General features: G+C 47.0%; 1 protein-coding gene across 2 annotated transcripts; it reads right to left on the bottom strand.

Moving 5' to 3' along the window:
- ACBD4 (acyl-CoA binding domain containing 4) lies at nucleotides 1-25,475 on the bottom strand. Of its 2 annotated transcripts, XM_083407952.1 has the most exons (11): nucleotides 25,353-25,475; nucleotides 22,131-22,271; nucleotides 19,979-20,099; nucleotides 17,465-17,549; nucleotides 16,733-16,853; nucleotides 13,018-13,113; nucleotides 10,332-10,417; nucleotides 9,178-9,262; nucleotides 3,647-3,789; nucleotides 1,475-1,528; nucleotides 1-1,031 (listed from the first exon to the last, which is right to left on the bottom strand). In XM_083407952.1, exons 2-11 carry the CDS (start codon nucleotides 22,210-22,212, stop codon nucleotides 921-923), a joined length of 984 nt encoding a protein of 327 aa, XP_083264078.1. In that variant the 5' UTR covers nucleotides 22,213-22,271; nucleotides 25,353-25,475; the 3' UTR covers nucleotides 1-920. The 2 variants fall into 2 exon arrangements, with proteins under 2 accessions (XP_083264078.1, XP_083264079.1); XM_083407953.1 differs by lacking the exon at nucleotides 13,018-13,113.
- Between the last annotated feature and the right edge of the window lie 664 nt (nucleotides 25,476-26,139).

Below are 26,139 nucleotides of genomic sequence, written 5' to 3'. Positions count from 1 at the left end.
GACAGCAGTATCTTTTATTAGCATCGGACTATTTCCCGCAGCTGGGAATACTTTAGGTACCCTGAGTTCAAAAAATCCGCCCCCCTCCTCTCTAGGTAGGGGAATTGCGGCAAAAAAGGCCCACCCCCTGGATTAGTTAATACAACCCCTCCTGTCCCCTGCCACAAACCCCACAGTTCAGAGCCTTGCAAAGTCTTGAATGATTGCATGTCGCCTGCTCGAATTGTCAGTGCCAGCCTCGGTTTCTCCTTGCGTGCGACTAAACAAGCCCTGGGACCCTCGGTTTCTTTTTGCACAGATGACCCCCCCCCCCACTTCCTTTATTTAAAGGTAAAGGTGACCCCTGAGCATTAGGTCAAGTCGTGGCTGACTCTGGGGTTGTGGCGCTCATCTCACTTTATCGGCCGAGGGAGCCGGTGTACAGCTTCCGGGTCATGTGGCCAGCATGACTAAGCTGCTTCTGGCGAACCAGAGCAGCGCACCGAAACACCGTTTACCTTCCCGCCGGAGCGGTACCTATTTATCTACTTGCACTTTGACGTGCTTTCGAACTGCTAGGTTGGCAGGAGCAGGGACCGAGCGACGGCCCATTGCGGGGATTCGAACCACCGACCTTCTGATTGGCAAGTCCTAGGCTCTGTAGTTTAACCCACAGCGCCACCTGCGTCCCCCCCCCCAAAAAAGCGTACTGGTTAGCACCACCCAAATTTGATTAAATATCTTTCCCCATCCACTGACCACCCACCCACACCCCAAGATTGCAGCACCCCAAGATTGCAGCACTAGGGTTAGGCAAAAACCCTTCAAGGCATGCCCATCCCTGTGAGGCTGGAAAAGTTGGCAAGCGTCGAATGTTCAGAGTTCAAAAGTGCCAGGGCTTCTTTTGCTTTTTCCAAGGGGGTTTGTTGTCTTTGCGCAATTCACCTCTTCTTCCTCTGAAAATACCAATGCAGCCATTGGATGATGAAAGGCCAAGCCAGCAGGAAAAACCAGGTGCGAGGAGACAGCTGTGCGGGCCAAGCTGGCGGTTCCTGGGGAAGGAGAGAAGAGGGTGGGGGTAAAATCCTGGACTGGATTGAAGGGAAAGCACTGCGGGCGGAATGGCACCTGCTGCTGCTTCCCAGGACGCAATAAGGAGTCCTGCTTTCTGGCTTACATTATTCCAATTAACCAGTCAGGCGAGAATGCAAGTTTGAGTTGGTTAATAAATGGGAGAGATCGACCGAAGCTTTGTTCATTGATCAGCATTTCCTTGCTGATTAACAGGTTGATGGCAAGCGGATCCAGGCAGGTGGGCTGCTATTTCGGATGGTCAGAAAAAGCAATTTACACATGCCCAGAGGCACACTCTTCTTTGCGATTGCTTCCTGTGTTTCTGGTTGGTGTTCTTTAATTAAACCAACCCACTCAGATGCCTGGTTGTATCAAAGTGATAAAAGGCAGGGACCGCACTTAAGAAATACTTGCCACATACCTTTCCATTGTGCAAGGAGGTTCGCCGACAAGGATTCAGCATCGACGTGTGACCCTGAATGGCAGAAAAATCGCGATGAGAATCTAGAAGCCTGTGCACTTTTCCAATCTATGATCTTTTAAAGGGGTTTTCTAAGGCCAAAAAGAGTATTATGTAAATATTTTTAAAATGAAAAATAAAAGGATCCTTGGCAGTTTTGCACAAAGTTTCATAACTCATGCTGCCTGCCATTAATCTCTCCGTTCTTTCTCAGGATTATTGTCCATTTTTATTTTACCAAAATAAAAAAAGTTGTGAATGGATACATTGCGTTGTGAGCTTTTGTGGCGGTTTTCTGAATTGTTTTCTAATTTTCCACTAGTCTTTTCAGCTTCTTATGGGAATATTTTTCTAATGTTTCCTCCTCCTTTTCTTATACTCGTATTTCAGCAGGGTTGAAGGGGGACACACACAGGTGGCTGTACAAAAGTTTGACAGGATCAGTGCTTTTTTTCTAGGGGGACACATACCCCTAAACATTTTATGAATCTAAGTTTGGCCGCGTCGAGGGGCAGTACAGTATTTCAATATGAGTAGGAAAATGAGAGTATTTTTTTTAAGAAAAAAAGCACTGGAAAGGATCATTACAAGAATGATAACAGCAAAGCAACAAGATTATACTGTGCCCCCCCCCCCCCATGAAAAGAGACAAGCAAAAATGCAAGGTAATCTGGGTATAACGAATAGACTCGGAATAGATTCATCAAAAAACAACAACCCCACAGCTGAACCCCTCTGGACTGTGTCACAGCTAACACTGTCCCAAAGAATTTGTGTGGAACACAGTTAAGGCCATCTTCACGAAACAGCTGCACAACGAGGTTAAACAGATACAGGTCACAAACCATAAAATTCAGAATGGATGAATACAACTCTTGTTTCCTGCAACCGAAATATTTAACTCTTCTTATTGGTTCTAACTGAGTACAACCGCTATAGCACAAAACCTATATGGGTGTCGCTCAGGGTTAAATAACCGCTTCCCTGAGTTACTATCTCCATAACATGGAACCTTATAGCCAGAAAACCTTTGCCTAAAGATTCTGAAACTTTTAATTGGTGGGAAAGTTTCTCCATTAATAAAAGAACCCAGATCTTCTCCGCTAGGGGGGCTGTTTGAAGTTTCTAAAACTGGGCAGTCGGCTGCAAATAAGAGAGAATCATTAGCAGTTATTGATCCTATCGGCCAAAGATCATCAGCAAGGGGACAAAGGCAGGAGGTTGCAGAGCAGGGGTCAGCAAACTTTTTCAGCCGTGGGCTGGTCCACCATACCTCAGACCATGTAGTGGGCGGGACTGTCTATCTATCTATCTATCTATCTATCTATCTATCTATCTATCTATCATCTATCTATCTATCTATCTTTTGGGGGAGAAATGAACGAATTCCTATGCTTCACAAATAACCCAGAGATGCATTTGAAATAAAAGGACACATTCTGCTCATGTAAAAAACACACTGATTCCCGGACCATCTGTGGGCCAGATTTAGAAAGCGATTGGGCCTGATCCGGCCCCCGGGCCTTAGTTTGCCTACCCCTGTTTCAGAGTCTAGCTGCAGAAGAAGAAGAAGAGAAGAAGAGTTTGGATTTGATACCCCGCCTTTCACTACCTTCAAGGAGTCTCAAAGCGGCTAACATTCTCCTTTCCCTTCCTCCCCCACAACAAACACTCTGTGAGGTGAGTGGGGCTGAGAGACTTCAAAGAAGTGTGACTACCCCAAGGTCACCCAGCAGCTGCATGTGGAGGAGCGGAGACGCGAACCCGGTTCCCCAGATTACGAGACTACCGCTCTTAACCACTACACCACACTGGCTCTCTGGCCACTGAGCAGGCCCTGTCTTGTGTCCTTGACAGATGCACCTCGGATGCCAGCGCAGCACAGAGGAGAATTTCTCCTAAAGATAATAATGCACAGACACCCTTGTATTGGCAAAAGTGATTTTGGTTTTAGGAAGTTCCTTGTTCCCAGATGTGTAGGAAGATGCACTGCCTGATGAGAGCTAGGGACTGTAAGTTTTTATACAATGCATCCACAATGCTTTGCAATATATCAGAAAGTCCCCCCCCCCAGCTGTGCTGAAAAATTAATGCATTTATTTATAAAAGAAATGAATGTGTCTCCCAACGTGCCTGGAAAGCTGCCTGGGATTCCAGGTAGCCGAGTCTCTCCATCACTTTCTTCATGTCCTGCTGCAAAGCTTGAATGGCGCTCATCACGTGCAGGTCAACGTCTTGCTGGATGATGGCACCCGCACTGCTGCCGAGACCCCTCTCTGTAACATGGGACAGGGAGAAAGAGATCAGAAGAGATACGACTTAAAGGGTAAGGTAAAGCTATAGGGACCTCTGACCATTAGGTCCAGTCGTGGCCGACTCTGGGGTTGCGGCGCTCATCTCGCTTTATTGGCCAAGGGAGCCGGCGTACAGCTTCCGGGTCATGTGGCCAGCATGACTAAGCTGCTTCTGGCGAACCGGAGCAGCGCACAGAAATGGCGTTTACCTTCCCGTCAGAGTGGTACCTATTTATCTACTTGCACTTAGACATGCTTTCGAACTGCTAGGTTGGCAGGAGCAGGGACCGAGCAACGGGAGCTCACCCCATTGCGGGGATTCAAACCGCCGACCTTCTGATCGGCAAGTCCTAGGCTCTGTGGTTTAACCCACAGGGCCACCTGCGTCCCTGACTTAAAGGGGCGGAACCTTAAAAGGCAGCAGCTCTCAGATATAATCCTAGAAGCGGGAGTTGATTTCTAAAGCAAGAGCTCCCAGGCCTCAGAAGTCACACCCATTCCAGATCTACACCTGTGAGTGGGTGGTGGTGGTCGGGCAAAGGATTAAATCCTCTTGTGGATGAGGAATTGCTTAAGCGCTCTGCTCCTGCTTGCAGGTTTCCCATGAGCTTCTGGAAGGCCACTTGTAAGATGGGCCACTGGCCTGATCGGCAGGCTCTCCTTATTATGTTCTTAATCAGGGGTCAGCAACCTTTTTCAGCTGTGGGCCGGTCCACCATCCCTCAGGCCATGTGGTGGACCGGACTATATTTTGAAAGAAAAAAAAACGAATTCCTATGCTCCACATATCACCCAGAGATGCATTTTAAATAAAAGCACACATTCCACTCATGTAAAAACACCAGGCAGGCTCCACAAATAACCCAGAGATGCATTTTAAATAAAAGGACACATTCTTCTCATGTAAAAACATGCTGATTCGTGGGCCGGATTTAGAAGGCGATTGGGCCACATCTGGCCCCTGGGCCTTAGGTTGCCTACCCCTATTCTTAATGGTTGTGGTGTCTAGATTAGAGGAAGGAACATGAGATAACTGGGGGGCATCCACTTGATTGTAGTCTTTTTCTTTTATCAGAGTCACTTCCCTCCTCTGGAAGCCACCAGGGCTTTCCATTGCATCAGAACTGATGACAAGCAAGTCTTAGTTTCTAAAATACGAGGTGGTAGAGCTCAAGCCAACCTGGAAATGGCTCCTTGTGTTTTAAAAGACCCTTGCCCACAGTCCCAAATGTTTGGGATAAACCAAATAATAATAATAATAATAATTTATTATTTATACCCCGCCCATCTGGCTTGGTTTCCCCAACAGAATATTAAAACCAGGATAAAACATCAAGCATTAAAAACTTCCCTAAACAGGGCTGCCTTCAGATGTCTTCTAAAAGTCAGATAGTTGTTTGTTTCCTTGACATCTGATGGGAAGGCGTTCCACGGGGCAGGCGCCACCACCGAGAAGGCCCTTTGCCTGGTTCCCTGTAACCTCGCTTCTCACAGGGAGGGAAACTCCAGAAAGCCTTTGGAGCTGGACCTCACTGAATGATGGGGGTGGAGATGCTCTTTCAGGTATACTGGGCCGAGGCTTTTTAGGGCAGGCATAGGCAAACTTGGCCCTCCAGATGTTTTGGGACTACAACTCCCACCATCCCTAGCTAACAGGACCAGTGGTCAGGGGTGATGGGGACTGTAGCCTCAAAACATCTGGAGGGTCAAGTTTGCCTATGCCTGGTTTAGGGCTTTAAAGGTCAGCACCAACACTTTGAATTGTGCATGGAAACAGTTGCATGCAGAAGATTTCAGGTTTGGTACTGCCGCCTCTAGTTAAAAGAATGAGAGCATCCCTGAAGAGTCACTACCAGTTAGTGCAGGAAGCAGTGTGACTCAGTGTGTGCTTAGTTTGCATATTCACTTCCTCAGAGACCACTCATCAAGCTAGGTTTTCTCCGTTGCCCCAGATCTCCTGGAGCGTTTTTTCATTTTTCACCAGGGGTATCAAGGATTGTCTCATCAGAGACACAACTGTGAATGGTGTCAGGCTGGCACCGCTTGCCGCTCTCCCCTAATTCTTGTTTCTGTAAACAAGACAACATCTATTCTGAGCATATGCAAAGGCTGGGCAAAAAGGGCCCATGCCAGGCAGCACAAAACCCCACTGGAAAAGTTAGGCCAAACTTCAGTGAGGAACACAGAAGGAGACGAGGGATTGGGGAATCGGTGGAGGCAAGACATATGACCCATCCATGCTATGTAGCCTTATCTTCACAGGTATGTTACTAATTAACCTCTGAGCAGATGAGAAGACTATTCCGAGATAGTAGAGAGCTGCTATGGAGGGGGTGGATGGGAAAGCACACAGGATATTTCAGCGCTCTCAGAAAAAAAGATCATGAGGTGAGGCTACAATCCATGCTGCCTGTCTTAAGCAATTTTATCGTGGGCAGCAAATCTTGGCTCCTGGGCACCAACCTTTCTAGATCCGGCCATTTGCAACATGGAGAAGCACCTCCAAGATGGGCCATTTAGAGAGGCGTACAAACACTCCAAGCAGATTTCCTTCAGCGGTTATTTTTTTTTAGGGTGGTACAGTCAAACCTCAGTTCCTGAACGGCTCCGTTTTGGAACGTTTCGGCTCCCGAATGCTGAAAACCTGGAAGTAAATGCTCTGGTTTTTGAATGTTTTTCGGAAGCTGAACATCCGACATGGCTTCCGCTTGAGTGCAGGAAGCTCCTGCAACCCACTGGAAGCCATGCCTCGGTTGTCGAACGTTTTGGAACCCGAATGGGCTTCCGGAACGGATTACGTTCGACAACTGAGGTTTGACTGTACCACGTTGTCCCAAGGTGGTGAATGGCCTAGAACAGCTCTTTGATCCCTCCATACCATGTGTATGCCTGTCACTATTTGGAGATAGTTCCTTTTGTCACTACAGGCGTTTTTTGTTTTCTATTTTAAAAGGCCAGATAAATTGTCACTTTATATGGCATTAATCGTGTGAGTGGCCCTTGCGGGTTTGTTTTCCTTTACCAAGAAACAGCCATAATGCAACACGGGAAGCGTATCAAAACATGGCAAATTTGATGCGACTCTTGTTCCCTTTTATTAGCTAGACCTACAGTAATGAGAAAGGGACGTGGGTGGCGCTGTGGGTTAAACCACAGAGCCTAGGACTTGCCGATCGGAAGGTCGGCGGTTCGAATCCCCACGACGGGGTGAGCTCCCGTTGCTCGGTCCCTGCTCCTGCCAACCTAGCAGTTCGAAAGCACGTCAAAGTGCAAGTAGATAAATAGGTACTGCTCCGGCGGGAAGGTAAATGGCGTTCTCGTGTGCTGCTCTGGTTTGCCAGAAGTGGCTTAGTCATGCTGGGCACATGACCCGGAAGCTGTACACCGGGTCCCTCGGCCAATAAAGCAAGATGAGCGCCGCAACCCCAGAGTCAGTCACGACTGGACATAATGGTCAGGGGTCCTTTTACCTTACGGTAATGAGACTATGGCTAGGCCCCTATTGGTGTGGATATATATTCAATTGCATCTTAAGTGACTTGGGAGTGTCCATAACATTTTGTTTGCTATTACGTAGACTCCACGTACACCCAACTCCGTAACCTGCTGAATGAGTGCCATTTTCAGTTGTGTTTGTTATCGTGGTTACGTTTTTGGAATCTCAATAAAACTCTTTTTAACAAAATTGCCATGGGCGGGGGGAAGGGGCTGGCCTCCATTGGAAGCACAACACTGGGTGAGGTGGCTTTAACCCTTTGTCATAATCCAGATCAAGTCTCTCCTCTACCCCCTCCCCCCCCCGCCCCGCAAAATGGAGGCTTCCTTCCTGGGCCAATAGAAGACCCAAGATGTGTGTGACCAGGCTTTGTATCACAGTAGTAGACAAATGGATTAAAGTTAGGTTAAACAGTTTTACAGAACCCTATATGCGGGATGCGGATGGCGCTGTGGGTTAAACCACAGAGCCTAGGGCTTGCCGATCAGAAGGTCGGCGGTTCGAATCCCTGCGACGGGGTGAGCTCCTGTTGCTCGATCCCTGCTCCTGCCAACCTAGCAGTTCAAAAGCACGTCAAAGTGCAAGTAGATAAATAGGTACCACTCCAGCGGGAAGGTAAACAGCGTTTCCGTGCGCTGCTCTGGTTCGCCAGAAGCGACTTGGCCAACATGACCCGGAAGCTGTACGCCGGCTCCCTCGGCCAATAAAGCGAGATGAGCGCCACAACCCCAGAGTCGGCCACAACTGGACCTAATGGTCAGGGGTCCCTTTACCTTTATAATGCCCTCCTGGTCAGAGAACGAGATGCCCTTTTCCTGCCTTCTGCTCCCATTGCTTGCCTTTCTCTCAAAAGGTTTGTTTCTGTTATGGTGGCAATTGTACAGCCCCAAATCTCCTGGCACATCTGCCGTTTCTTCATAGCAAAAACTCCTGCTTTCTACCAGATCCGGGACATTGCCTCACAGACTTATCTCAGGATCAAACTGAATTAATTACGCTGGGACTTGTTTGCACTCGCAGATCAGAAAATGGCCTTTCCTTGCCAACAGAGAGAGCTGCAATGATTCTTCATCATCGTTGGACTGGTCATGTTGTGCGGATGGCTGATTATCGTCTTCCAAAGCAACTACTCTATTCCAAACTTAAAATTGGAAAGCGTAATGCTGGTGGTCAACAATAGAGCAGGGGTCAGCAAATTTTTCAGCACGGGGCCGGTCCACTGTCCCTCACACCTTGTGGGGGGCCAGACTGTATTTTGAAAAATAAATAAATGAATGAATTCCTATGCCCCACAAATAACCCAGAGATGCATTTTAAATAAAAGGACACATTCTGCTCATGTAAAAACACGCTGATTCCCAGACCGTCCACGGGCCAGATTTAGAAAGCGATTGGGCCGGATCTGGCCCCCGGGTCTCAGTTTGCCTACCCATGACAATAGAGATTCAAAGACTCAAGTAAAATATAAAAAAATGTAGTATAAACACCGACAACTGGGAAACACTGGCCTGCGAGTGCTCTAGTTGGAGATCAGCCTTTACCAAAGGTGTCGTGGGCTTTGAAGACGCTCAAACTCAGGTCAAAAGGGAGAAACACGCTAAGAGGAAGGCATGCTCGGCAAACCCTCATTGTGATCAACTCCCGCCCGGAAACCTGTGTCCCCACTGTGGAAGGGAGTGTGGATCCAGAATTGGCCTCCACAGTCACTTTCGCACTCACTGTTAAAACCATGTTTATGGGAGACAATCTTACTCGGCTATGAGCGATCGCCAAAGAAGAAGAAAGAAGAAGAAAACTGCATTATTCAAGGACCTGCATTGGACCTGTCTCCCCCTGTGTGTTTTTAAGTCAAAACGTTAGTCTCACGTCTATACCTTCCCTGGTTGAAGATGCTGAAGTCTTCTCTCCACTCTGAATATTGTTCAGGGGGAGGTTTTGCATGGCTGATAGCCTCCTATCCTGTGGGGGAAACGAGAGAGGAATTGAAATTGTATGGGCATGCCTAGACTGCTTTTTTTCCATTCCTGGCTCCGTTCCATTTTAACCGTCATGGCTTCCTCCAACAGATCTTGGGACAGTGGAGGTGCTGGTTGTTCACTGTAACATAATTATCAAGCCTTCCTTCCGCAGAACTACAATTCCCAGGGTTCCCTGGGGAGATGGAAGGATTGTGCCCCGAGGGACTGTTTCCAGTAATAGCTCTGAGCTGGATGTCTATTATGAGTTTTAGAGCTGTTGTGTCTTGAATTACGGCAAAGCAAGAAGGCTCAATGGGCAGGGCTGTTCCTGTTTCCTAACAGCGTTGGCAAATGAAAGCCATTTCATTCTTCGCTAGGAAAGTATACCAAAGGGCAGACGTTAAGATGATGCATCATGTTCCATTATTTTAAGACTAATGGAAAGTATTGCGCTGTCTCTTGTTCTTTGCAGATTTGACCTTCCTTAGGTGAATGAATGTATATGTGTGTGAGTTAACCCACCGAGCTATTTACACAAAGCCGGATGGGCCAGTTATATATAATAAAATTGCTGTTGTTGCTGGAGTTTCGTTTCGGTTTTATCAATATTCCCAAGTCTGCAAACTTTGCCTCAATACACATAAATCAGTATATTTTATAAAAGTTTTTTTGGGGCGGGCAAATCTTACCATAATTTTTTTTTAATAAAAAAAATAGCTACTTCCTTCAAAGCGGCTCTGGTTTGATTTAGCAGCTCAGTACATGATTGCCCATCTCAATGAGGAGATGAAACTCATTTTCTTTTTTAGTATTTTAAGTTGTATGTTTTAAAATAGAGTTGTAAATTCTTCTTGATTTTACTGTTTTAACTTTGGTAAACTGCTTTGAGGCTGGGTTGTGTTTTGTTTTTACAACCGTGCAGTGTATAATTTTTATCAAATTAATGTAATCAATTAATTAACAAGAGCATGTTCATAGCAAAATAAAATCTAGATCAGATCTATCAAAAAGTAAGGAGAAGGCTCATAGTTAACTTCACAATTACCTCCCACCCCATTAGTCATCATTACCTCATCGGGTTCCAGGCTGTCAAAGAAGACCTCGCTCTCCAAATCACTGGGCACATGGATGCTCTTGCTTTCTTTGTCTGCATAGCCTAGCCAGCGAGATAAAAAGTTATGGCTCAGAAACGGAAGTACAGATAGGAGTTTGTGCAAGCCGTCATATATTGCAGTACAGTGGTACCTTGGGGTGCGAACGGGATCCGTTCCGGAGCCCCGTTCGCATCCTGAACATAACGTAAAATGCGACAGCGCGTCTGCGGGTCACGTTTTGCCACTTCCGCGCATGCGCGTGGCGTCATTTTGACTGCGTATGTGCGAGCAGCGAAACGCGGAAGCAACACGCTCCGTTACTTCTGGGTCGCTGCGGAGCGCAACCTGAACGTGCTCAACCTGAAGCGTATTGATCCTGAGGTATGACTGTATCTGTATGTCCAGATGTTACACACACTATTATTATTATTTGCATTAATCTATAAACAAATTCAGTATCTTTATAGGGGTTCTTCTGACCCCTGGACTTCCCCCCACTCCTCTCCCTGGTTTTCAGTAATTATCTCTTCTCTTCTCTGTGTCTAAATACTTTTATACAATCTATTAAATCTCTTTTTTAATATCCTTTATCAAATTATATTACAAGTGCTAATCCAATCCTGCTAACATTTTAAAGTGTTTACATTTTTAAGTGTTTACTATAAAGATAATTCATTCTTTTTTACATTTATTGTCCTCTTGGTGTCTAATCTTCCCAGTCAATGTCCAGATGTGAAAAGAGTGTGGCTCGGGAGCTTCCATCCTTTGTTCCCAATATCTGACCCATGATAGATAAAAGGCCAAGAAAACCAGGTGTGCATATTCTGATCACATCCTCAAATGTGTGCTAAATGCAAAAACAAGGTGCTTTGTATTTCTTTTATGCTATAGTGGGTTTCACACACACACACACACACACACACACACACACACACACAATGAACTGGGTATCTTCTGTAACACTGTCGCAGAAGGTTTTGGATCTGGGCTGCGTAGCAACTCGGATTCAACATTGCATCTGATTTGCAAAAGAGAAGGACAAAGAGCTTAGCTTTGATCCCACTGCTTAGGCTATGCGCAGCTCATGAAGGCTCAAGAAACAAGCTGTCCTTCAGTGAACCAAGGAAATGGCACCAAAACCTAGATCTGGGTTTCCCAAGCTTGGGTCTCTAGCTGTTTTTGGACTATGATGATGATGATAATTTATTATTTATTCCCTGCCCATCTGCCTGGGTTTCCCCAGCCACTCTGGGCGGCTCCCAACAGAATATTAAAACACGATAAAACATCACACATTAAAAACTTCCCTAAAGAGGGCTGCCTTCAGATGTCTTCTAAAAGTCAGATAGTTGTTTATTTCCTTGACATCCGATGGGAGGGTGTTCCACAGGGCGGGTGCCACTACTGAGAAGGCCCTCTGCCTGGCTCCCTGTAACCTCACTTCTCGCAGCGAGGGAACCACCAGAAGGCCCTCGGAGGTGGACCTCAGTGTCCGGGCTGAACGATGGGGGTGGAGACGTTCCTTCAGGTATACAGTGGTACCTCAGGTTAAGAACTTAATTCGTTCCGGAGGTCTGTACTTAACCTGAAACTGTTCTTAACCTGAAGCACCGCTTTAGCTAATGGGGCCTCCCGCTGCTGCCGTGCCGCCGGAGCACGATTTCTGTTCTCATCCTGAAGCAAAGTTCTTAACCTGAAGCACTATTTCTGGGTTACCGGAGTCTGTAACCTGAAGTGTATGTAACCTGAAGCGTATGTAACCCGAGGTACCACTATACTGGGCTGAGGCCGTTTAGGGCTTTAAAGGTCAGCACCAACACTTTGAATTGTGCTCAGAAACGTACTGGGAGCCAATGAAGGTCTTTCAGGACCGGTGTTATGTGGTCTCGGCGGCCGCTCCCAGTCACCATCATCCCTAGCTAGAAGGTCAAGGATGTTGGTGACTGGGAGATGCTGGATTTTGGCATATCACATTGTGGGAGGAGGGATGGCGGGGGCTCCCACTCCCAAATCAACCACTTGTTTCTCAAAGTGGGAATATGAACCAGCTTGGGCTCTGTCCAAACTTGAACCCTAAACTGATTTTAAAACTGGTTTAACCGACATTGCTTCTCTAGACACCTGGGTTTGTTATCTTTTCTTAAAGCAGAGCTACAAATTTGCACATTGAGATTCTTACCGCCGCCGCAGGTTATGTCGAAATACACCCACAATAATAATAAAGAAGAGAGCCTCCCCTTCCTAATTAAATTAGTTCCCAACGTTTCTGTCCCACTCTAATGTGACCGGGGAAGACAATACCACTGAACCAAAAAGAGCAGGCTTAATTCCATGAATAGCAGGCAGAAGGTGAGTTCTCACCTCCAACGGTGTGCCTGAGTGCATCTTTTATTAGCTTCCATATCCACGGATAACTTTTCCCTATAAGAGTGGATTACAAAGTGGGGCTGCTTCGGGGACACCTGAGGTCCCTGCAAACCCTCTCTGCTGGCTCTGACGGTGCACAGCTTGGCCATCACTTACAGGGATGCTGCAGTCTGCTCAGAGTTCATAAAGATGCATGGTACCTTGCAGGAATTGCTGCAGGATTAAAACCCTTTCTCTGCACACATCCCACTTGTCATCATGATAGGCATTTGGCTAGAATATCTGTAAATCTTGCCTGTTTGATTGCACTCTCCGTGTTCTGGTGGGATGCTCTCAGCCGGTCCCCTTAAAGAGCCGTTGTGGAGCGGGGCAGACTCTGAGTCTGTTTTCACTACCAAGAGAAGGGAACGTCCACCAAATCCATCCATAAGGTCTGGGTTATCTCCTACGAACCTCAGTGGCCTTTTCAAGACCTCTGATGCCATCTTTTCATTTAAACAAAAGAGCATCAGCACCTTAAATTTCGCTGGCTACAACGCAAATAACAGCACCCCTGTTTTCTGACCTCAGAAATTCCCAAGGCCATCTCAAGATTTTAAGGTGATGACCACAACAGACCGCTTATAGAGTGTCCACCCAATTATTTCCATCAAAGTAGGGTCACCTAGGGGACGTGGGTGGCGCTGTGGGTTAAACCACAGAGCCTAGGACTCGCCGATCGGAAGGTCGGCGGTTCGAATACCCGCGACGGGGTGAGCTCCCATTGCTCAGTCCCTGCTCCTGCCCACCTAGCAGTTCGAAAACACGTCAAAGTGCAAGTAGATAAATAGGTACCGCAAGTAGACAAATAGGTACTGTAAACGGCGTTTCTGTGCACTGCTCTGGTTCGCCAGAAGCGCCTTAGTCATGCTGGCCACATGACCCGCAAGCTGTACGCCGGCTCCCTCGGCCAATAAAGCGAGATGAGCACCGCAACCCCAGAGTCGGTCACGACTGGACCTAATGGTCAGGGGTCCCTTTACCTTTAGGGTCACCTAACACCAACCACAACCACCTGTCAAAATGGCCTATGGGGTAGGACGGATTAGGTTAAGGTCCAGACCCCAAGAAGCATCTGACCTCAGAGGAGATGACCTCTGCATTTCTGAATGAGTTACTCTCCAGGGCAAACCGCTTCCACTCCAACCAGGACAGGTGATGTTTGTTTGTGACTGAACGAGTCACAATACCTTGATACGGCAGACCTACCCACCCTTGAATTAAAGCCATTTACAGCAGTGGTGCAGAACCTGTAGCCCTCAAGATGGTCTCGAACTCAACTCCCATCGGCCCCAGCCCACATGGGCAACAGTCGGGAATATCAGGAGCTGTAGTCCGGAGTAGTGAAGCATTCGGAGATATAGCAGTCTCTACTGCAGATCATTTTGAGCTCATAGGAGCCTTTGATTCTTTAAATTCATTCATTTCCTATGGCACAACCAGCAATGACAAGCACACATAAAAGGTAAAGGGACCCCTGACCATTAGGTCCAGTCGTGACCAACTCTGGGGGTTGCGGCGCTCATCTCGCTTTATTGGCCGAGGGAGCCGGCGTACAGCTTCCGGGTCATGTGGCCAGCATGACTAAGCCGCTTCTGGCGAACCAGAGCAGTGCACGGAAACGCCGTTTACCTTCCCGCCGGAGCAGTACCTATTTATCTACTTGCACTTTGACGTGCTTTCGAACTGCTAGGTTGGCAGGAGCAGGGACCAAGCAACGGGAGCTCACCCCGTTGCAGGGATTCGAACCGCCGACCTTCTGATCGGCAAGTCCTAGGCTCTATGGTTTAACCCACAGCGCCATACAGTTTTGGAAATATTGCCTGTTCTTTTAGCCATTGTTTGAGCTTGCCCGGCCCCTGCTGAAGTCAGGCTAGCGTACCTTTTGCACAAACAGGGGCAAGCTCTCACCAGGGATATCCCCATAAGCATTGACAAGAGAACCAGGATAATTCCACAAAACTACTTCTCTTTCATAGTCTGTGGGTCTGGACACACCCTTGTTGTTTCCAAGGGCCTTCTCTAGGAGCTGCCAGTGCCTTCGGTGTGGGGGTGGAACAGGAGGGCAATAAAAAAGGGAATCTGCCTGTTTCTCCCACCATCTTGATTACAATGGACTTTGCAGTCAATGAATATGATCAACTTCTCCTAAGATAAAGGAGCTGAAGTTCAATAAAAACTGGATTAGCATTCCTGGGAGGCTTGTCAACTAAACCGTAACTCGGATTTGAGGGTGTTGGCTACAAATCCGGCTAAAATATTTAATCTACTACCAAATGACAGGCTCCATATAAAAGGCCCAGGAAGAGCAAACTGGTTTTTCTGTGAGGCTAGATCAGGGTTTCCCAAACTTGGGCCTCCAACTGCTTTTGGACTACAATTCCCATCATCCCTGACCACTGGTCCTGATGATGGGAGTTGTAGTCCAAAAACAGCTGGAGACCCAAATTTGGGAAACCTAGAGCTAGATGAAACTGTTAGCTCAGATGGCCTGTCTGGGGTGCCGTGAATAGGTAGATGGTGCTGATGTTTACAGCACAGTCCATTAGGAAGTTCTCTTGCACAAGCTTTGCTGAAACAAATGGGCGTCCGTTCCAGCATCAGATACCAGAATCCCTGGGCAGCTGCAGTGGTCCCAGAGATGAGGGCGCTGATGGCTGTCTCAAGCTCCCTGTACCCGGTGGGTTTGTAAGCCGCCATTTAAATTTCCCACAATGCTCCTGCTGTAAAGTGACACTATGGGGCATTGTGGGAAATTTTAAACCACGGCATTGAACTGTCTGCTGCTCCATGTAAGCCCACAGCCCAGGGTCCGCCAACATAGTAGAGGGAGCGCCGATGGGCACTTTTTGAGCGTGGAGCTAACCCCGGAGGCAGTGCTGTCATCTCCACCGATGACCCAGGCAGCAACAGGGCTTCTGTTTACACTGTAAGAAGAGTGATAACAGCTGGGAGGTGGGCCAGATCTTTTCGATGGGGGTGGGGAAGTCAAAAGTGCTCTACAGAAGAGTTGCGCATGCCAAGATTTTAGAATATATTGACTAAAATCCAAACCCCTTCCACTGTCCCAAGTTTCCCTGCTTTGCCCTTCCCCTCTGTTATGTACTGAGTTGAATAGGACCCAAAATGCAGCAGTCTGATTGGTCCTAGAACAATAGGATCCAAAATGCAGCAGGCTGATTGGTCCTAGAACAATGCAGCAGAATGATTGGTCCGCAGGAGCCACCCAATCCAGCTCCAGGTGGAAGTGAATCCACAACCTGATTGGCCTACAGGAGAATCCCGGAATTAGCCAATCACGTGCAGCCCATTGTGTAAATAATGTATGTAAAGCAGATATTTTGGGGGAACATTCATTCCTCCTCACCACTATGAGCTGAATAAAGAGCATGAAATCCACTCTCGACTCCGAGTATATTTCACCATCTTAGAGAGGAAAAAAACAAGGCCAGGAGGGAAGTTATTCAGAGAAGGAAACCCATCATGCGCTGAATCACAAGTCTTCTTTTTCCCCTCTCCCTGCCGACAAAAATCCTGCAGCAAAGTTGGGGGTGGGGGCTGTCTATACTGCCCAAACCCTAAGCAGGTCCAAACAGGTTGGACTGCTTCACTCCCAGTTGATGAATGCAAATTGGCACCTGAGAAATTTCAGGGAGGGACGGGGATTAGCTGAGATTAGGGATCCCTTTTCCTACAGTTGCATGGCTGGAGGATGACCTGAAAGCAGGTCATCTAGCCAAGACTCCCTCGCTGCCAAGCTCCACTCTCAAACACGCTGAACAAGCTTTCTACAGAAAAGACACACTTTATGGAGGCCAGATTAGATGGAAGCACCTGCAAAGCTACCATAGGCTGTTTCCAAGAGGAGCTGGTGACTTCTACATTCTTATTTTAAAAAACTGTGGTCTTGAAGCACACATCATAACAGCTGGAGAACCCACGCACCCCTCTGTCCCCGCTAACGGACGTACCTGCTCTCTTCTTGAAGAAGGAGTCTGGAGGCCTGGGCATATCGTTTATCACTTCATAGAGGGGTTCGAAGTATGCAAACATGTCCTCCGACGACTCATCCAACGGCACGGTGTTGATGACCTGCCAAAAAGTCCTAGAGAGGATCCCGGGTGGTACAAGAACATTCCCTGGGATCCAGCGACCGGTCTGTTTGAACCAAATGCTGCAGCAATGTTGAAGTCTGGACCTAACTTTCCCCCCGGATCAAGGACCACCGAGAGTCCCACACAAGAGACTCTCAAGCAAATTTTCTTGCAGAAGTGTAAATTTGACCCCTTCTCACTTGCATTTAGATGATTTGAAAGCCAATGTCTTATCAGGAAGTCTAAACATCAGGCCTGGTGGTTTGTGCATTTTAAAACATCTCTCGGGGATCTCAGCTGTACTTTCACTTTGAATCTCACAAACATTTGACACGTTTTAAAACAGCACAAAACTTCGGTTTTGTTCAAAAACCCGCTGGGTTCCTTCATGCTGAACTCCTTCATTTCAGAGCCAAAGGCTCTCCGAAATCCCCTACCCACAGAGATTTGTTCAAGCCCAAACCCTGAGGTGCCTTCCTTGCCATTTCTGCCGTTGAATCGCTGTTAGGGTTGAGCTGCAGCCTACTCATATCTCATTGTAAGGAGTTTCCATGGCGACCCAACCAGGCAGACCAGGCCTGAATGAGGAGGGTGTTCCCCATTTCCTACCTTTTGAGCAGCCTTCTTCATCTCGGCGATATAAGCTGCCATGGCTTCCATTTTGGTCATCTTCCCCAAGCTGTTCCATGCATCCCTGCCACAAAGCCAAACATAACTTCTTACCTGGGGGGACAGGTGCTTAATTTTGGGAAAGAACGATGCCAGGAGTTCACACCTGCCTGAAAGTCAGGTCCTCTGAATTAGCAGCCCTCTATTATTCTTGCGATTATTGACAAAGTCTATGCATAACTCAGAGTATTTTTACTTCTCGTTTTGATTAATTGTAAACATTCACTTTCCCATACAGTGGTACCTCGGGTTAATTCGTTCTGGAGATCCGTTCTTAACCTGAAACTGTTCTTAACCTGAGGTACCGCTTTAGCTAATGGGGCCTCCTGCTGCCGCCACACCGCCGGAGCACAATTTCTGTTCTCATCCTGAAGCAAAGTTCTTAACCCGAGGTACTATTATTGGGTTAGCGGAGTCTGTAACCTGAAGCGTCTGTAACCTGAAGCGTATGTAACCTGAAGTACCACTGTATGTCATAAACAGCGCACGCGCGCGTGCGCACACACACAGCATGATAGCTCACAGTTAGTAGAGCATGAGGCTCTTAATCTCAGGGTTGTGGGTTCGAGCCCCATGTTGGGTGAAAGATTCCTGCATTGGAGGAGGGTTGGACTAGATGACCCCCAGCGTGCCTTTTAGCTCTATGATTCTAAGAATTCTATGTCAGTTTGCATTTCATAGTGCCGAAAGTATTGATCTGATGTGTACAGATCTTCCCTATTCTAATTAATTCAAGAGGGTTCTGGAAGCTTCCCTGTGTGAAAGAAGCAAGCAGAAGGTTCATGATGTTTGGGTTATCCCTTCAGAGAAGTTGACTGCAGCTGATTTAAACTGGTTCTCTTATCTCTTTCTGTGAAGGTCATGCTGACTTTAAAGTAAGTCCAGAAGAAGCCTGAGTTTCACTTTCTCTTTCTATGTCTTTTCCTTCTGGTGTGGTGCTCTGTACATAGTACAGTGGAACCTCGGGTTGCGAACGTGATCCGTGCGAGAGGCACGTTCGCAACCTGCAGCGCCGCGTCTACGCACGCGTGGGATGTGATTCGGTGCTTCTGCGCATGCACAAAGTGTGATTTAGTGTCTTTGCTCATGCGCGAGCGCCGAAACCCAGAAGTAACCGGTTCCGGTAATTCCGGGTTCAGCGCACCCGTAACCCGAAAATGTGCAACCCGCAGAGTTCGCAACTGGAGGTATGACTATACGCTTAGTGTTAAGGTTTAGACTTACTATAAGTTATTGTAAGTTTAAGTTAAATCTGCTGCAACTGGATTTCCTATAGACAGTGCCAATCCTGAATGTATTGGATTTGTGACCATTCTGCTCATTTGCCTTCAGTAGCAGTAAAGCTCTGCTGGATGAAATACAATTGCCTCTGGTCTATTTTTTGGGAATCCTGCAACGTGTTTTAAGTTTTGACTCTGCTAACTAAACACTGGAATCTACTCTGGATCAATACTGAGTAAAATTCAATGCCATTCTATTTAAAAATGGTATGGTTATTTTATTTGATTAATAAGTAATAACTGGCAGGTGGCCATTGTAAGAAGAGAGGCCACCAAATCAAACGTTTGCTTGCAGTTCTTAAGGGAAACGGCTCGGTATTAGCTCCTGCTCAGAACAAAAGGCAGGGCATTCCAAAAGTAGGGGGCCACTGCAATGAAAGCCCTGCAAGAGGTTTTAATCTCTTGCAATAAGGGTGTTTTTGTTTTGTTTTTCTTTTAAAGGCAGTACAAGACTGCCTTTAAAAGCTATGGTTTTCCCAGTGGTGATGTATGGAAGTGAGAGCTGGACCATAAAGAAGGCTGATTGCCGAAGAATTGATGCTTTTGAATTATGGTGCTGGAGGAGACTCTTGAGAGTCCCATGGACTGCAAGAAGATCAAACCTCTCCATTCTGAAAGAAATCAGCCCTGAGTGCTCACTGGAAGGACAGATCCTGAAGCTGAGACTCCAATACTTGGGCCACCTCATGAGAAGAGCAGACTCCCTGGAAAAGACCCTGATGTTGGGAAAGATGGAGGGCACAAGGAGAAGGGGACGACAGAGGATGAGATGGTTGGATGGTGTTCTTGATGCTACCAGCATGAGTTTGACCAAACTGTGGGAGGCATTGGAGGACAGAAGTGCCTGGCGTGCTATGGTCCATGGGGTCACGAAGAGTCGGACACGACTAAATGACTAAACAACAACAAGAATGCAACTTGACACAGGCCAAATACAGGGAGATGTAAGCCTTTATGGATCAAAGCCAGCGTCTAAAATTAAGCCCATAATTGCAACAGTTGCCCATGCAATTGGAGCAATGCTAGCTTATCCCCATGCCCATCAGATAAGCAGCAGTACTTTGTACCAGCATTGCAAGGCTGGGTCCATTTGTTCAGAACAGGATCAAGGGCTAAGTTCAAACAAAGTCAGTGCCTCACTAAGTTCTGAAATGTTGGTCCTTGCCTTTCTTACCATTTATATCTGCCAATAGGGTCCCAAAATCCTGGCCTGGGGATCTGGCACCGACCCACTGTGGCTTGCTTGTAGTAGCTGTAGAAGCGTAGCATTTCTTCGTAGGATGGTCGGTAGGCACCTGAGAAAAGTGGGGAAGGTCAGAATCATCCGGAAGGTGGCAACACAAGAACAGGGCCTTCTCTGCAGTGGCTCCCCATCTGTGCAATGCTCTCCTCAGGGAGGTTCGCCTGGCGCCTTCATTATACACCTTTAGGCGCCAGGCAAAAACATTCCTTTTTAACCAGGCCTTTGGCTGATCCGATTTACATCCTATGCCCTTTTAAAATGTTTTTTTTTTTTGGGGGGGAGCTATTGGGTTGTTGTTTGTATTTTTATTATGTATTTTGTGGTTTTATATCTTGATTTTAGTCTGTGAACTGCCCTGAGATCGCTGGGTATAGGGCGGTATATAAATTCAATAATAATAATAATAATGATGTTGTCTCTCCCTCTATGGCAGTGATGGCCAAACTTGGCCCTCCAGCTGTTTTGGGACTACATTTCCCATCATCCCTGACCACTGGTCCTGTTAGCTAGGGATGATGGGAGTTGTAGTCCAAAAACAGCTGGAGGGCCAGGTTTGGACATTACTGCTCTATGGCTTCTGCCTGCAGCCTGCTTCTACCTAGCTCTCTCTCACACAGACCTAAACTCTGGCTTTTGTCTTTCTAACTAACAGACAGGGGTTTTTTTTTGGGGGGGGGAGGCCCACCCATTTGTCCTCTGGCACAGAGCCACTGCCTTTGTTTCTCTTAATGACCCATTGCCCAGCCTCACCTACCGATTCCAGTAATTGAACCTGTGCTGGATCCAGGAATTAGAAGATGAACCTAACCCCCTCCCCCTAAAATAAAACTCACAACATTCTTCTTTATAAGACGCTTACATGCCAGAATAGCTTCTAAGTGGCCTACACTTACAACTATAATTTTATAATTGTAAAATCTCTGCTCACTAAAAGAGTTCCGTCAAAGCATTCAAAACCCCGCATTTAAAACACACAATCAATCATGCCCGTTAAAAACCAAAACAGTCAAAACAATTAAATTAATTTAAAACAGATTGATCAGGAAGTTCAAATTCAGTACATGCAACTCCCTATTTAGGCGCGTCCGAATGACGCATCATCGTGCACAGCGCCAAACCCGATAGTAGCCCCAAAATGTAATGAAAAGGAATGGAGTCGGGGCAGAGCGGGCTGTATTATTAATTATTAATTATGAATTAAAAGACTGAGCTTGAACTTCCTGATCTGTTTTAATTTCTCAATTAATTATGTTTTTAATGGGCTTGGTAGTAGTGTGCATTTTAAATACGGCTTTCAAAAACGTTTGGATGGAATCGTTATAGTTTGTGTGTATGGATTCTATAATTGATTTTATACTTGTAACTTGCTTAGAAGCTGTTCTGGCATGTAAGCAGCATGTAGCTGTGGTAGTAAGTAGTAGTAATTTATTTATATGCCAAATAATAATAATAATAATAATAATAATAATAATAATAATAATAATAATTTATATGCTGCCAAACAACAACAATTTATATGCCACCCATCTGACAACAACAAAAATTTATATGCTACCTAACAACAACAATTTATATGCCACTCATATAACTGGGTTCCCCCAGCCACTCTTTGGGCAGCTTCCAGAACATTAACATTTCATACACAGTAAATTGGAATATAACCCATCCTGGTGAGGCTAGGGAATCAGGGAGTATAACACACCAGTAAGGGTACTATGCAAGCTTCAAACTAAGAATCTAAGTTCCAGCTCTTGAGAATCCCAGATTCTTTTTGGGGTTTTCAAAAGTTGTTGTTGTTGTTGTTGTTGTTGTTATCTCCTTATGGCTGTACAGACAAGCTTGGAGAACTTGATGTTATAACAACAACAACAACAACAACAACAACAACAACAGCAACAATAATAATAATAATTTATTATTTGTACCCCGCCCATCTGGCTGGGTTTTCCCAGCCACTCTGGGCGGCTTCCAACAAAGATGAAAAATACACTAAAATGTCACATATTAAAAACTTCCCTAATGTTAGAGGTTTGTGGAGCACGTACAGCAAGTAACCGTAGAGCATCCCCAAATGGGCTCTCACCATTTTTGGGCAAGCCTTGAATGACACGGACAGCAGCGTCAAATTGCTTTTGGTAATCGGGTTCTTCTTCCTTCATCCCCATTGTCTCCGCCACTGCCAATCTTGGAAGAAAAGCAGAGGTGCTGAGGAAAACCAAAGGCTCTGGAGGGAGAAAGGTAAAGAGATTCGTTTGCTGCCGGTTCTCACAGGGACAGCGCAAGGGTGATGAAACCAGCATTTGAAATTCGCCAGGTTGGCACCTGGCAATCCGCCACTTGCAACCAAGTGAAGATACCGGGGAGCCAGGATGACGCCCGATGTCTGTACCTTTTGACAGGCTGGCACACAGCAACTTTTTCCCCCTGTGGTGCTGTGACACGAGCCTGATTTTAGCTGGAGCTTTCAGCTTTGTAATCATGTGTGTGTGTGTATATATCGATATCTATAGATATATCTATGGATATATATCCTAAACATTCTGGATGAAATCCAAATACAGTGGTACCTCAGGTTACAGACGCTTCAGGTTACAGACTCCGCTAACCCAGAAATAGTACCTCGGGTTAAGAACTTTACCTCAGGATGAGAACAGAAATCGTGCGGCAGTGGGAGGCCCCATTAGAACAGTTTCAGGTTAAGAACGGACCTCCGGAATGAATTAAGTTCTTAACCTGAGGTACCACTGTAGTTCTTTCAAATTCTACTAACTCCCCCGCCAGCCCTTATCTACGAAAACAGTGCCCAAGTACAATCTTCTTAATCCCCGCCTCCACAGAGAATTACAGACTCTCCCAGCTCTCACTGGAAGTTTTCCTTTGCTCTTCCAGTTTGGAGAACTCTGGGAGAATTTCACTTTCCTGTCTCTCAGTCAAGATACTTCTGCCATCCCTCTGCCTCTCTCATGTGCAAGTGGTCCTTGTTCCTCAGGGGCATCCCAGAAGGGGAGACTCCAAAGGGGACCGGGTGGCGCTGTGGTCTAAACCACTGAGCCTCTTGGCCTTGCTGATCAGAAGGTCGGCAGTTCGAATCCCCACAACAGAGTGATCTCCTGTTGCTCAGTCCCAGCTCCTGCCAACCTAGCAGTTCGAAAGCACGCCAGTGCAAGTAGATAAATAGGTACCACTGCAGCGGGAAGGTAAATGGCGTTTCCGTGCACTCTGGTTTCCATCACAGTGTTCAATTGCACCAAAAGTGGTTTAGTCATGCTGGCCACATTACCCGCAAAGCTGTCTGCTGACAAACGCCGGCTCCCTCAGGCTGAAAGTGAGATGAGTGCTGCAACCCCATAGTCGCCTTTGACTGGACTTAACTGTCCCGGGGTCCTTTAACTTTTTTTACCTCATACATTCAAACCTCGACTACCGAACGCCTCCGTTTTGGAACATTTCGGCTCCTGAATGCTGAAAACCCGGAAGTAAATGTTCTGGTTTTCAAACGTTTTTTGGAAGCTGAACGTCTGGCTTGTGTGCAAGAAGTTCTTGCAACCAATCGGAAGCTGCGCCTTGGTTGTCAAAAATTTCGGAAGCCAAACAGGATTATGTTTGACAACTGAGGTTTGACTGGACCCTGTAGTGTCTTCTCTTCAATGTGGCATTGGCCCACTTCTGGGCAGCCTGCTGCCTGGAGTATAGCTCTCTCGTGCAACTGCTACTCCTCCTTACCTTACTGGCACTTTTCAAACTACACATCACATCCCAAAAACCTGGTTTCTGTTGCCAATGCCAAGCTGATGCCGCCTGCTTGCCTTACCCATGCAAACAGCACTCTGGCGCTCTGTATCTAATACACTTTGCTGCCTTCTTCTGATAAGAAACTCCCATTCTTCTGGTCCAATGTCCATGATTTCCATCAATCTACCTAAGTGTCTAATGGGCACCTTGCTTTCCTACCTTGACCAATTCATTGAATCATAGAACCATAGAATTGTAGAGTTGGAAGGATCATCTAAGTCCAACCCCTGTAATGCAGGAATATGCAGCTGTCCCATACGGGGATCAAACTTGCAGCCTCAGTGTTATCAGCACCACGCTCTAAGCCAGGGGTCAGCAGCCTTTTTCAGCTGTAGGCCGGTCCACCGTCCCTCAGACCATGTGGTGGGCCGGACTATATTTTGAAAAAAAATAAGAACGAACTCCTATGCCCCACAGATAACCCAGAGATGCATTTTAAATAAAAGCACACATTCTCCTTATGTAAAAACACCAGGTCACCCAGAGATGCATTTTAAATAAAAGGACACATTCTACTCATGTAAAAACACGCTGATTCCCGGACCGTCCGCGGGCCGGATTGAGAAGGCGATTGGGCTGCATCCGGCCCCCAGGCCTTAGGTTGCCTACCCCTGCTCTAACTAACTGAGTCCTTTGAGTTGAACACCCTATACATCTAAAGCATATTCAAAACACGTCCTGAACCCCCCCCCCCAAGGAAACTGTAGTTTACTCATCACAGATATACTCAAAAAACTACACTTGTCAGGATACTTGGGGAGGAGGAAACGCGCTTTAAATATATATGATGTGTACACAGGCTAAGGCTGAGACCTACCACAAGAGTGGCCCTCATGTGTCCTGCTTTTTGCTGCCACAATGCACGAAGCATTAACTCTCCTCTCCTGCATAGCTCAGTCAGTAGAGCACGGGGCTCTTAATCTCAGGGTGGTGGGTTTGAGCCCCACCCTGGGCAAAAGACTCCTTTGTTGCTTGGGGTTGGGTCCCTTTCCAACCCTACAATTCTGTCATTCTCCCCGTGCAACCCATCTTCTGCCAGCCGGACGACAAATTGCTCCCACCCTGCTCCTTTTGCTTGTCCTTGTGGCTTGGAGCCCACTCACCCCAGTGCCAATCGCAGTCCACCACCACCTTGCCCACAGCCCCTTGTTCCCTGGTGCCGCTCTGCTTTTGCTTTCTGACACCTCCTCCTTCCACCTCTTGTACGATAACGTGGCTGCCCCTTACCTTTCCCTGCCCTGCCAACTTCCTACTTTTGATCACAAACCCAACCCAGCACCTTGTGCCCCTTTGGGGAATCACAGAACCATCAAACTGCAGAGTTGGAAAGGACCCTGAGGCTCATCTAGTCCAACCCCCTAATGCAGGAATCTTCTGCCTCTCCGCAGAACTCGAACCCACGACCCTGAGATTAACTGTCTCATGCTCCACCGACTGAGCTATCCCAGGCCTATCCGACCATTTGCCCCCAGTGCCCACCCCCCTTTGCACAAGAGTCCGCTTCCAGACTCACCTTGCTCCGCTCAACTTCGCTCTTTGCCCGGGCACTGCGCTTTCCCGGCGCCTAGCTTGTGTTTTTTGGTTGCTTGTTACTTTTGACCTCCTAAAGCCAGCCCACGGCTGCCCGGTTCAGGGTGAAGCGCGTCTCAGCCAACCACCGCGCTGCATCGCGTTCCACGCTTCGCGCCTCGGCCAATAGGCAGCAGCCCAGCCATCCGCCGCCCCCTGCCTTGCAGCTTGAGAAATACTGTGCTCGTGTTTTTGCTGTGATGTAGAAAAGCCTCTCCTGTTTGTACGCCAGCGCCGCCCGCAGGAGAAGGAAACGGCCTTGGCTAGCAAATACTCATGCGATATTCATTGTCTAATATCGCCATCGTCGGGCGGAAGAGAAGATAGCAAGCTGATTCCTTTATCCGTGCAGTTATTCATACTGTACGTATTTATTTGCTCCAGAGGTTAAATTCTGAGACCAGAGGGATTTAAATTGTGCCAGGAAGATGCAGACCGATAGCCTTAGGCTTCAGTCCAAATTCCAATTTACCCCATTGCGAGGGTGCTAGACAGCATCTTAAAAAGCAGAGACATCACCTTGTCAACAAAGGTCCGTATAGTTAAAGCTATGGTTTTCCCAGTGGTGATGTATGGAAGTGAGAGCTGGACCATAAAGAAGGCTGATCTCCGAAGAATTGATGCTTTTGAATTATGGTGCTGGAGGAGACTCTTGAGAGTCCCATGGACTGCAAGAAGATCAAATCTACCCATTCTTAAGGAAATCAGCCCTGAGTGCTCACTGGTAGGAC

This window comes from Podarcis tiliguerta (genome assembly GCF_965153285.1).
Source record: "Podarcis tiliguerta genome assembly, chromosome: 13".
Taxonomy (NCBI): Eukaryota; Metazoa; Chordata; class Lepidosauria; order Squamata; family Lacertidae; genus Podarcis; species Podarcis tiliguerta.
This window is presented reverse-complemented; position numbering and strand designations above follow the sequence as displayed.

Coding starts and splice junctions, on each gene's coding strand:
- ACBD4 (XM_083407952.1), bottom strand. CDS start 22,212: ATGGGGATGAAGGAAGAAGAACCCGATTACCAAAAGCAATTTGACGCT. Junction 13,114..16,732: donor CTTCTTCAAGAAGAGAGCAG/GTACGTCCGTTA, acceptor TTCTCTTGGTAG/TGAAAACAGACTCAGAGTCT. Junction 9,263..10,331: donor ACAGCCTGGAACCCGATGAG/GTAATGATGACT, acceptor TTTCCCCCACAG/GATAGGAGGCTATCAGCCAT.